This window comes from Neofelis nebulosa, chromosome X, assembly GCF_028018385.1.
Source record: "Neofelis nebulosa isolate mNeoNeb1 chromosome X, mNeoNeb1.pri, whole genome shotgun sequence".
NCBI lineage: Eukaryota > Metazoa > Chordata > Mammalia > Carnivora > Felidae > Neofelis > Neofelis nebulosa.
The window spans coordinates 70,316,878-70,329,595 of record NC_080800.1 but is presented as its reverse complement, the minus strand read 5'-3'; the positions used below and the strand labels follow the sequence as shown (position 1 = coordinate 70,329,595).

At 33.2% G+C, this 12,718-nt stretch overlaps 1 protein-coding gene across 3 annotated transcripts in view; it reads left to right on the top strand.

The window, feature by feature from the left end:
- The window catches only part of RPS6KA6 (ribosomal protein S6 kinase A6), a 241,591-nt gene that overhangs the window by 160,860 nt on the left and 68,013 nt on the right, over positions 1-12,718 (top strand). For all 3 annotated transcript variants that reach the window (XM_058712430.1, XM_058712431.1, XM_058712429.1), the window contains 4 exons: positions 5,273-5,415; positions 9,013-9,083; positions 9,320-9,408; positions 10,225-10,283. In XM_058712430.1, the coding sequence (XP_058568413.1) occupies positions 5,273-5,415; positions 9,013-9,083; positions 9,320-9,408; positions 10,225-10,283 (362 nt within the window). The remainder of the gene's footprint in view (positions 1-5,272; positions 5,416-9,012; positions 9,084-9,319; positions 9,409-10,224; positions 10,284-12,718) is intronic.

Sequence of the window (12,718 nt, the reverse complement as noted above, 5' to 3'; positions counted from 1 at the left end):
AATTTTTCTTTTATAGATTTTGGACTTAAACTGGCTGAGGAGGAAAGAATAGTTAGAGTAAATGTTAACTTATAAACAAAGGACAGAAGGCTTGTAACAGGAAGAAAATGTGATATATATATATATATATATGCACATATATATGCATTCATTATTGTATATGTCTTCAAAGAAATCTTTATGGCATCTTAAGGAAAATAGATTTAATTGTTAAAACAATATATATATGCACATATTAGATTTAATTGTTAAAAAAAATATATATATGCACAATTCGATCTATTTTCCTCAAGATGCCATAAAAATTTCTTTGAAGAAATATACAATAATGAATATTAGGTAATTTACACTATTTTATAATTATAGCTTAATTCAAAGTTTTTAAATGAGTAATAAATTTATGAATTTAACCTCATAACATCCCAATCAGGTTGGTTAAAGTGTGACCATTCATAGTAAATATTCTAATAATGTTTTTTTCATTATTTCATTTAACTTATTTTCTTTTTATTATTTCCTTCTCTTTTTCTTCCTATCTTTTTTAATTTTTGTGTGTCTTTCTTCGGTCTTCCTCTCCTTTTCCTCTTATTTTTCCTATCTTCTTCCTCCCATTTTGAATACTACAGTCAAAAGTACCAGAGACAGGCAATATCTTTCTTTTGACCTGTCTACTTTAAAAATCCTCTAAATGTAAAGAATACACTTAATGTTTAACAGGTTAGCTGGAATGGCAGTGGACTATAGAGAGGTTCATTGCTATGACTATGCTTTGAGCCTAATTGACTTCATACCAAGATTATGATTGCATAAAATAAGATCAGTAGAATGAGAATAAGTACCCTGAAAATATCTGCACACATGTCAATATATTATTTATATTGTTTTTATGTCTTACTTTTTTCTGAAACACCCCACCTTATAGTCTATATAAAATTAACCATGTAATATGACTTGCCTGGTTTAGAAAATAATATTTACTCATAATATCCCACTAAAAACCATAAATTGAACACACAATTGATTTGAACTCTCTGTAGTTGCTATAATGTGTTTTCTGAGGGACATAATGTAGGGTAATTTATATAAAGAGAATGGATAAAAAATATACAGTGTCAGAAATTTATATCACACAACACTTGAACTAGATATTTAAGAGAAAATGTATACACTAAAATAGTTTTAATAATTTTTATGGTTATCTGCAAATTAGTCACTGAGATTACTTTTACTCGTAGTAAATACTTATTATTGTTTTCTAGGCAGGCTTTTAAATTTTAAAATCATAGAATCATTTAAGGTTACAAAGATATACCGCCCTCCCTCTCCAAAAGGAGCCTTTTTGTAGCTGAACTCTGCATTTTGTTTTTAAAATAGTGGGTTGGAGAAATTACGAATTAACATATGTTTTATTTAATCTTGTAGCTAAGTCTTATTATCATAAAAGTTTTTTTTTGTCAATTGATTGCTGAGCAAATTCTAGTGTTAAATGTCAGTTTTGTCAGAAAAAAAAAAACAGCAGAGGACCTCTATGGAGTGGTACAAATCTCTGAAAGGTAATGGAGGATAAGAAAATTCTCTTCCCTTTCTCCTCCTCTGTGGAATGGCCAAAGAAACCAGTGTTCTTCTCTGCAAGGTATGTTGTTATATTCAGCTGAACTGACCTTGAAGACTAGCCTTTATTATATTTCATCTTTGAAATGGAATGTGCAAGAGTTTAAAAGTCTCAAAATGTAGAGAAAGAAACTAATAATAGTACATTGAAAAAATTTATTATGTTAAAAATAATAATTCATTCAAGTTATTATACAAGGATAAATGAATTTTAAATGAAAATATTAAACATGGTTAGAAAATTAGTTTTGAGGGATGATAAAATTATTAATGTTGGATTTTATTTTAAGAGCAATGTAGGGCTACAGCTTTTTTTTATCACTTATAGAATTAAGATATAATTTACATACAGTAAAACTCATTCTTCAGATCCTTGTGGTGATGGAACTATTCTGTATCATGGCAACATCCTTGTCAGTATTGTGGCTGTGATATTATAATATAAGTTTTGTAAGATGTTACCATGGGTGGGGGGGACTGGGTAAAAGGTAAATAGGATCTCTTGTAGTATTTCACATAACTGCATGTGAGTTTACAATTGTCTCAAAATATAAAGTTTAATTTAAAAAAATCACTTTCTTATCTATAGTTCTGCAAACTTTAACAAATACATTTAGTTGTATTCCCACCACCAACATCAAGATTATGTAAGTGAGGAATCACTAAATTCTACATCGAAAACCAGTTTTACCATATATATTAACCAACTAGAATTTATATAAAAACTTGAAATAAAAAAGAGGTATAATACAGTTCTACCACTCTCCACAATTTCTGCATAAGTCCTTTTGACCTTCCTTTTTACCCTACCTAAACATCCATCTGCTTTCTGTCCTTACAGTTTCACCTTTTTCACAATGTAATGTACACAGAGGCATATAGTAAATAGCCTTTTGAGTCTGACTTCATTTACTTAATAAAGTGCATTTGAGATTAATCTATATTTTGTATGTATCAGTTTATTTTTTATTGCTGAATAGTGTTCCATTTTATGATGATACCATGGTTTGCTTGTCTAATCCCCAATTAAGGGGTATTTGGGTTGTTTCCAGTTTGAAAGTAATAAATAAAGCCACTGTAAATATTCATGTGCAGGTTTTATATGAATATAAATTTTTATTTCACTTGAGTAAATACCAAAGGAATAGGATTGCTTGGTCATATGGTAAGTGTATTTTTAACTTAGTGAGAAATCTCCAAACTGTTTTCCAAGTGGTTGTACCATTTTGTATACCCATCAGCAACATAGGAGAGCTCTACTTGCTCTATCTACATCCTTGCCATTACTTGGTATTGTCAGTATTTTTATTTTAGCTCTACTAATAGGCATGTAGTAGTATCTCATTGGGGTTTTAATTTGAATGTCCCTGATAACTCACAACAGTGAGCATCTTTTTATGCATTTATTTATCTGGAGAAATGTCTGTTCAGATCTTTTGCCCATTTAAAAATGTGTATTATTTTCTTATTATTGAATTTTGAGTTTTTAAATATACTCCAAATACAAGAGCTATATCAAGTATGCAGTTTGCAAATATTTTCTCCAGTCTGTAGCTTCTTTTTTCTTCTCTGAACAGTATTTTTTGAAGAGCAGCTTTGATTCTGATAAAGTCCATTTATCAATGTTTTTCTTTCATGAATTATATTTTGATGTTGTATCTTAGAAATCATTGCCTAACAAAAGATCACAAAGATTTTCTTTTTATTCTTTTGAAAATTTTAGTTTTATGTTTTACATTTAGTTCTGTGGTTCATGTTTAGTTAATTTTTTATGGTATGAGGATGTTTTTGGTATGAGGATTAATAAGATATTAATCCTATTGTTCTGTCACCATTTGTTGTTAAGAACTTTCTTCATGGAATTGCTTTTACACCTTTATCAGGAATTAATTGACAATATATAGCAAGTTCTAATACAGCACATGTGCACATGTGATCTTTTAAAACATCACTTCACTGTGAATAATTACATATAATAAAAAGCACAGGATTTATGGGAGAAATGGGGTTAGGGATTTAACACTCAAATATATAACCAGTGCACACTAAAGAAGTTGATAAAAATGACAACATTGTTTTACATAATCTAAATGTTTAAGAATATGTAAATACTACAATAAAAAGGTACCTTACCTTGAAAAAAATCCTGATATTTGCCTGTAGAATTGTTGTCAGAAAGGTTGCAGTACGTTGGTTATTGTGAAGTGGTAGAAGATAGATTATGTGGAATTGGGAGGAAGATTGTAACACTACAGGTGGGCAGTAGTAGCTCATAATACACAATGAGCTGAAATCTGGCAGATGTTTGGGGTATGTGCATGTTTCTATCATTACTTGGCTTGGTTCAACTAGGTGCATTTTTTTAAGTATTTATTTTTGAGATGGGGTGAGGGGTAGAGCGAGGGCTACAGAGGATCTAAAGCAGGCTCTGTGCTGACAGCAGAGAGCCCTATGTGGGTCTCTAACTCATCAACTGAGATCACAAACTGAGCCAAAGTCAGACACTTAACTGACTGAGCCACCCAGGCACCCCCAGCTAGGTTCAGTTTTATAGTGTCTGACCTAGTGTTTCTTATAGACAAAATTGCATATAAACCACACATTAAGTCAAACCCATTTGAAATTTGTGTTATGCTTAAATTGTTCTCTAATATATCAATCACGTTGGAATAAATTTGCATTTTCAAAACAAGCATTATAGAAGAACTGTATGTGTTAGTCTATTCTTGGGCACTCTCCTTTTGCATTGATATATACACATGTAGCCTTTCTCCAATGCCACACTTTCTTGATTACTGTAGCTTTATCATAAGTTTTGAAGTGAAGTTGTGTAAGTCCTTCATTGGTTTTCTTCATCAAAATTATTTTGGCTATTCTATTTTCTTGAGTCTTTTTTATAAATTTTAAGTTTAGTTTTCTTTTATTTTTACAAAATAAATCTTACTGGGACTTTTATTAAAGTTTCATTGACACTGTAGATCAGTATTTTGGGACTTGATATCTTTAACAACATTGAATCTTCCAAACCATGCATGCAATATATCTCTCCACTTATTTAGATCTACTTTGATTTCTTTCATAGGTGTTTCTAGTTTTTAGCATGCAGGTCTTACATCTACTTTGTATATTTATGCCTGTGGATTTCATGCAGGTTTTTTTGGTGGTATTATAAATGGTACTTTTTACATTTCAACTTCCAATTTTCACTGCTAATACATAGGAATGATTGTTTTTTATATATTGGTACCTTTAGCTCTTTGAAAGCCTTAAACAAAAATGGAAGCTCAAAAGCATAATTTGCTTTTTTAGTGTTTTAAAAAGTGTCTCTTTTGTGTCTTAGTCTATTTTAAAACTTAGAACACTATGACAGCTTTGATGATTTAATTGTTGACCTCTCAAAATTGCTGAATGATATACTAATATAAATATGAAAAGATGTATTTTGAGGATGGAATTTAACTGAGCAATCTCTAAATGCTCTTAAAATGGTATCATGAAATACAGGCTGTTTTCCATTATTTGTCTCACCGGAGCTTTCTTAAGAGTAATTATAGCCCATCCATGAATTGTTTTAAGTTCTAACACATAGTTTTGTTTCCTTTGGTAGTTTCTATTTTCTGAGTATCTTCAGATATATTTTTCTGTCACATTGTTATCATAGATTTTGGACTCAGTAAGGAATCTGTAGATCAAGAAAAGAAGGCTTACTCATTTTGTGGTACAGTGGAGTACATGGCTCCTGAAGTAGTAAATAGGAGAGGCCACTCCCAAAGTGCTGATTGGTGGTCATATGGTGTACTTATGGTAAGTAGTATTATTTTTAAATTATGCCAATATAAAATTAATATTATTTAGAATTTTGTTTTAAATTTTGGAATGTGTTAGGTGAGAATAGAGTTTTGATAATTCATGATTATTTAAAAAAAACCTTCTGATTGGCTAGCTGTTATAAAGGAATAATTACGATTTTGGTATTCTGATTTATTTTAAAGTTTCTAGATGAAAAGGTAAATGGTAGCATTCTTTTATAAGCTATTCAAATTTGAAACTTAGAAAAAGGCTTACCAGATTTTAGATTTCAGAATACTTTGTTTAATTTTTTTAACGCGTATTTATTTCAGAGAGAGAGAGAGAGAGAGAGAGAGAGAGAGAGAGCATGAGCAGGGGAGGGGGAGAGAGAGAGAGAGAGAGAGAGACCCAGAATCTGAAGCAGGTTCCAGGCTCTGAGCTATCAACACAGAACCCGATGCAGGGCTCAAACTCACGAACTGTGAGATCATGACCTGAGCCAAAGTCGGATGCTTAACTGACTGAGCCACCCAGGCATCCCCAGGATACTTTGTTTAAATGTCACACTGGGGCGGGGGATTGCCTGGGTGGCTCAGTCAGTTAAGTGCTCGACACTTGGTTTCAGCTCAAGTCATGATCTCGCGGTTCATGGGTTTGAACCCCACATCAGGCTCCACACTGATGGTGCAGAGCCTGCCTGGAATTATCTCTCCCTCTCTCTCTTTGCCCCTTCCCAGCTTTCTCAAAAATAATAAACTTAAAAAAATACCATATACTATTTTACTTGGGTATCACAGAATTTAGCACCTTACCATAAACTTATTGTCAAATTGTTTCATGCATGTCCCTAGAAAGACTAAACTTTTTGTGGAGAGCAGTCATGTCTCATGCTACTTTTCATCTGTCATGGTACCTAGCATAGCAGGCATAAAAACTGACTAATTTGGTATAAATTAAGAGTATATTTTCAGTATCAAGTAGGGCACTAAGTGAATAGCTGTTGAATCAATTTGTTTGTATAATCCATCTTGCTGATAATCCATTTTGCCTATTTATTACTTTATAACATACTATATGACACTTCAATATATTAGGGCCTATTATAAACCTGACATTTGTGTAGGATAGTGGGGTAGCAAAAAACTGAAGATATAATTTTGACATTTTCCATGACCAAAGAAGGCATACAATCTGCTTAGGGAAACAATTGAAATAGCTAATTGAACCATCCAAAAATATACCTTAGGAATTCAGGCAAGAAATCATATAAGTTGATGTAGGAAAAGTGGAGGAGGTGGAGCTTAGATTAATCCTGGAATGGTAGAAAAATTTAAATAGCTGCAAATCAAGAAGGATCATATTAGTAGCAAGACCTAGACAACTAGTTTGAGTAGAATAGTAGTAGAGAATGAGGGTGATGGTGGAGGAAATGAGACTATATGCCAATAAGCATTTGCATGCAATACTCTGAGTAGTAGGAAACTTTTGTAGATTCTTTTTTTAATGTTTATTAATTTTTCATCTTTATTAATTTTGAAAGGGCAGGGACAGAGAGAGAGAGAGAGAGAGAGAGAGAGAGAGAGAATGAATCCCAAGCAAGGATCTCATGAACTGTGAGATCATGACCTGAGCCAATATCAATAGTCAGATGCTTAACTGACACGAGCCACCCAGACACCCCAAATTTTGTAGTTCTTTAACAAGATAGTAATTAGAGAAAAATTTATTTAAAGAAGATTAGCCTTGACAGCATTGTATAAATGGATTGTAAAAAGAGGAAACTGGAAGTAGGGAGACCAACAAGGTCTCCTTACAAGACACTTGTAATATTATAGAATATAAAAGATGAAATCTTAAATATATGTCAAAGGAAGAAGTGGCTGATCTTAATAGCTGATTTAATGTCACAGGTGGAGAGGGTGAAGGTCAAAGATAAAAACACCTCTAAAATTTATGAACTTTAGGGAGTTTGAAAAGAATGATAGTTCAGCAGAAAAGACATACCTTGAAAGGGCAACTGGTTTTGGAAGTGGAGAAATAGTTTATTTATAACATGTTGCATAGGTTATTACAGGTTTGTGGTTAAACCCTTGGTGGTAATAAATTAGGAGGGATCAGTGGAGACAGGATCAGAATCATCTGGAGACCTTTAAAAATACTACTCAGCCAACATGCAATTTAATTTAGGTGGGAGGTGGATTCCAGTATAATATGCTCCCACTTTTTGTCCTTGCCATTACCACCTCTGCTACTCTGGTCACCAATAGAGAACAATAACTTTAAATTTGGAAGCAGAGGCCTGGAGCTTGAGAGAGACGATCCCCATATACCATACTTTCTTTGTCTTCTTTCTCTTTCTGTGGCCCCTGCCCCTACTTCTTCAACATCCAGTTGAGAAACATTACTGTAGATTTGGTAGGGAGAACTAGGACTTGAGAGAGATTGAGGCTGGAACAGATTTGAAAGTCATCAATATATAGGAAAGGGTTGAATTAATAATCTAACTAAGGTTATGAATTCAGATAAATGAGCAGAGGACTGAAGCCAAAGTCATTACTGAATCTAAGTTCAAGATTTAAATATTAGAGATATAAAAACTTTTCTTTTTAGTGAAGTATAATGATCTTCATTTTCAAAACTAGTTTTTTACACCATTATTTAATGTTCTAGTAATCTACATTGCAATTAAATATCTTAGGGAAAATGTTTATTTTTATGCCATGTACAGCTTTCTTATTTTTTTTAAGATACTGGTGTACATGTGTAGCTTTCTTGTTCTTTTTTTATTGCTTTTTGGAGTGAGGAGAATGAGAATGGTTACATCTTTCTTTTTTTTAATTTCCCTAATGACCAATGATGTTAAGCATTTTTTCATGTGCTTATTGGCCTTTTGTGTATCTTCTTTTTTAAGGTTTTATTTAAATTCCAGGGGTACCTGGCTGGCTCAGTAGGTTGAGCATCCGACTTCAGCTCAGGTCACGACCTCACGGTTCGTGAGTTCGAGCCCCGCGACGGCCTCTGTGCTGACAGCTCAGAGCCTGGAGCCTGCTTCGGATTCTGTGTCTCCCTCTCTCTCTGCACCCCCCCCCACTCATGCTCTCTTTCTCTCTCTCTCTCTCTCTCTCTCTGTCTCTCTCTCTCTCTCTCTCAAAAATAAATAAACATTAAATTCCAGTTAGTTAATATAGAGTGTAATATTAGTTCAGTTGTACAAAGCACTTATGAATTTGAAATGGTTCCCTGCTTAGTTTTACTTTCCATTCATTGTTAAATGTTTGCTTTAAGACCATATCTTTGGTTTAAAAGAAAATGCTGTGTATCTATTTTCAAATTGCTTTGGTTTGGGAACCTAGCCAGATTAGATAGGACTGAAAAAAAAGAAAAACTGGTTGGTTTCATTTGCTACAGGTCACCTATCAGTTGGGCTATACATAGTGAGGTACCAGGAGTGCATTTCCTTAATTGACTTACTTTTCTGTTCCTATTTTGACCTATCATGTAGATCCTTCATCATTTGATGATCATGTATTACAAGTCTCAGTGTTTTCCTAAAAAATTTTATCATATATTCTAAGCTCTGGCAAATTATGTGTTACTTTTTGTTTGTTTTAGTTTGAAATGCTTACTGGTACTCTGCCATTTCAAGGTAAAGACAGAAATGAGACCATGAATATGATATTAAAGTAAGTGTAAACAGTTATTTTCTTTTTCTTCTGGGAAAAATTCCTTGTTTTCAGTTTCTTGAAACTTGTTTTCAATTGACACAAAAGAACACTTTTTCACACTGTCTTATTTTCTTCTCCTACCATATAAGGGACATTATTTTTCATTGTTAAAACATTCTTTTAAGTTCTTTTTGAGATTTGTCAGTTTAAAGTATGTCTAGATTTAAATGAAATTTTCTAAAAATCTTTTTCAGAGCAAAACTCGGAATGCCTCAGTTTCTTAGTGCTGAAGCACAAAGTCTACTAAGGATGTTATTCAAAAGAAATCCAGCAAATAGACTGGGTATTATTTATTGCCTTAACTTTTACAAAAATACACTGCTTGTTTTGGGAGGATCATTGTACCTTTATGTTTCCTGGCCTAGTTCATTTACTGCTGCTATATATTTGTACCTAGGAGTTTGCATTTTGTAAGCACATAGATCCAGTAAACTCTGTTTTGTCCATGATTTAACAATAGTCTAGCTATTCAGAACTTCCATTTAATATATGTCATTATGTATATCATATGGATTACTTCTTTTGAAATAATTCACAGAATTCTCCCTTATATAGGTAATCTTTTTAGATATTTGAAGGTAATTATTTTGTCCCTTCAAGTATTCTTTGAGATCAATATGTTTCCATAGCCACTCATTATTTGGTCACTTTCTGATAGCCTTTCCCTGGATCCAAATGTGATTATATTATTTAATTTTTGTGTTAAAATTTTAATATCACTTTATTATATTTCACTTTGTAATTTGGCTTTGAGATACTAAGCCATAAGTTTAATTGTGAAATATATATACATATATATATGTATATATATATATATATATACATATATATATGTTTTAGTGATATGTTAAACATTATTTTTATTTGATTTAGAAGGAATTTCATTATTTTATCATACTTTATATGCTTCAGTGTGAGCATCAGTTATGTTTTATTATATTAAATTGAAAAAAACCCAAAATATCAAATAAGAAATAATAAACATTTCACTGCAAGGAGTATATGAAAGGTGTATTTGTTTGTACAGATAACAGCAGAGAAGCCAGGTAGAAAGATTAAAAATAATTATACCAGTAAAAAATTATTTCCTTTTTTATAGGTTCAGAAGGAGTTGAGGAAATCAAAAGACATCTTTTTTTTGCAAATGTTGACTGGAATGTAAGTTCAGTTGTAAGTTCAGTAGAAACTTTGTCACTGAGTGACTTAATATGAATTAACACTGAAGAATAAAATGCTCATATTTGGGCTTTGCTGATAAACTTAATCCTTTTTTTTTTTTTTTGATATGAGGGTTTTACTTAGAGGCGTAGATGTCATGGCAATTACCTTGAACCAGTAGGTGTGTGGATGATATTTAGTAAATTTTTGTCTCTCATATGTTTTACCTGTTAAGTGTGGTTACTATTTTCCTCTGTTCTAGGTTGGGGAATGTGAAGGAGGAAGAGATAGAGGTGAGGAGGTGAATGATAAGGCAAATTCTTAAAGAAAATGAATTCTAATTCATTTCTCTTCCTCCTTCATACTCCCCAATATAAATGTGGTAGATAACCACACTTAACAGGTAAAAAGTCTCTGCACAGTGAAGGAAACAATCAACAAAACTAAAAGGCAATCAACAGAATTGGGGAAGATATTTGTAAATGACATATCTGATAAAGGGCTAATATCCAAAATCTATAAAGAACTTATAAAACTCAACACCCAAAAAATGAATAATCCAAACAAAAGTGTGCAGAAGACATGAATAGACATTTTTTCAAAGACATCCAGATGGCCAACAGACACATAAAAAGATAATCAACTTCACTCATCATCAGGGAAATACAAATCAAAACTACAGTGAGATTTCACCTCATACAAGTCAGAATGGCTAAAATTAACAACCCAGGAAGCAACAGATTTGGAGAAAGGGGAACCTTCTTATACTGTTGGTGGGAATGCAAATTGGTGAAGCCACTCTGGGAAAACAGTATGGAGGTTCCTCACATAAAGGTACAACTACCCTACTATCCAGAAATTCTACTACTAGGAATTTGCCCAAATGATAAAAAAAAGAAGGGATAAATGCACCCCAATGTTTACAACAGTACTATCAGCAATAGCCAAAGTATGGAAGGAACACAAATGTTCATAAACTGACGAATATAAAAAGAAGTTGTAGTATATATATAGAATAGAATATTACTCAGCCATTAAATACTAATGAAATCTTGCCATTTGCAATGACATGGATGTAGCTAGAGTGCACTATGCTAAGCAAAATAAGTCAGTCAGAGAAAGATCCCATATGATATCACTCATATGTGGAATTTAAGAAACAAAACAGATGAACATACGGGGAAGAAAAGGCAAACCAAGAAAGAGACTCTTAACTCTAGAGAACAAAATGATAGTGGATGGAGGAATGGGTTAAACAGGTGATGGGCATTAAGGAGGGCACCTGTTATGATGAGCACGGGGCGTGGTATGTAAGTGATGAATCACTAAATTATATACTTGAAATTAATATTGCACTGTTTGTTAACTAGCTGGAATTTAAATAAAAACTTGGAAAAAGTGACTTTTTTATAATTGTAAAACTGCATAACAGAAACCGTTAGTATTAATACCCTAAAAGACCACTCAATGGGCACGCTACATGGGAGTCTGCCCTGTGTTATATGTATGTGCTTCTTTCCCTGGTGTCCTTTTATCCCTGTGTCACTTTTTTTCCCCTTTTTTCTTTTAAACATAATTTATTGCCAGATTGTTTTCCATAAAACACCCAGTGCTCATCCCAGCAGGTGCCCTCCTCAATGCCCATCACCCACTTTCCCCTCTCCCCCACCCCCCCATCAACCCTCAGCTTGTTCTCAGTATTTAAGTCTTTTATGGTTTGCCTCCCTCCCTCTCTGTAACTTCCCCCCCTTCCCCTCCCCCATGGTTCTCTGTTAAGTTTCTCAGGATCCACATATGAGTGAAAACATATGGTAACTGTGTTTCTTTGCCTGACTTATTTCACTTAGCATAATACTCTCCAGTTCCATCCACATTGCTACAAATGACCAGATTTCATTCTTTCTCATTGTCAAGTATTACTCCATTGTATATATAAACCACATCTTCTTTATCCATTCATCAATTGATGGACATTTAGGCTCTTTCCATAATTTGGCTATTGTTGAAAGTGCTGCTATAAACATTGGGGTACAAGTGCCCCTATGCATCAGCACTCCTCTATCCCTCAGGTAAATTCCTAGCAGTGCTATTGCTGGGTCATAGCGTAGATCTATTTTTAATTTTTTGAGGAACCTCCACACTACTTTCCAGAGTGGCTGCACCCGTTTGCATTCCCACCAGCAGTGCAAGAGGGTTCCTGTTTCTCCACATCCTCTCCAACATCTATAGTCTCCTGATTTGTTCATTTTAGCCACCCTGACCGGCATGATGTGGTATCTCAGTGTGGTTTTGATTTGTATTTCCCTGATGAGGAGTGACGTTGAACATCTTTTCATGTGTCTTTTGGCCATCTGGGTGTCTTCTTTAGAAAAATGTCTATTCATGTCTTCTGCCCATTTCTTCACTGGTTTATTATTTTTTTTTCTAATGCTTAT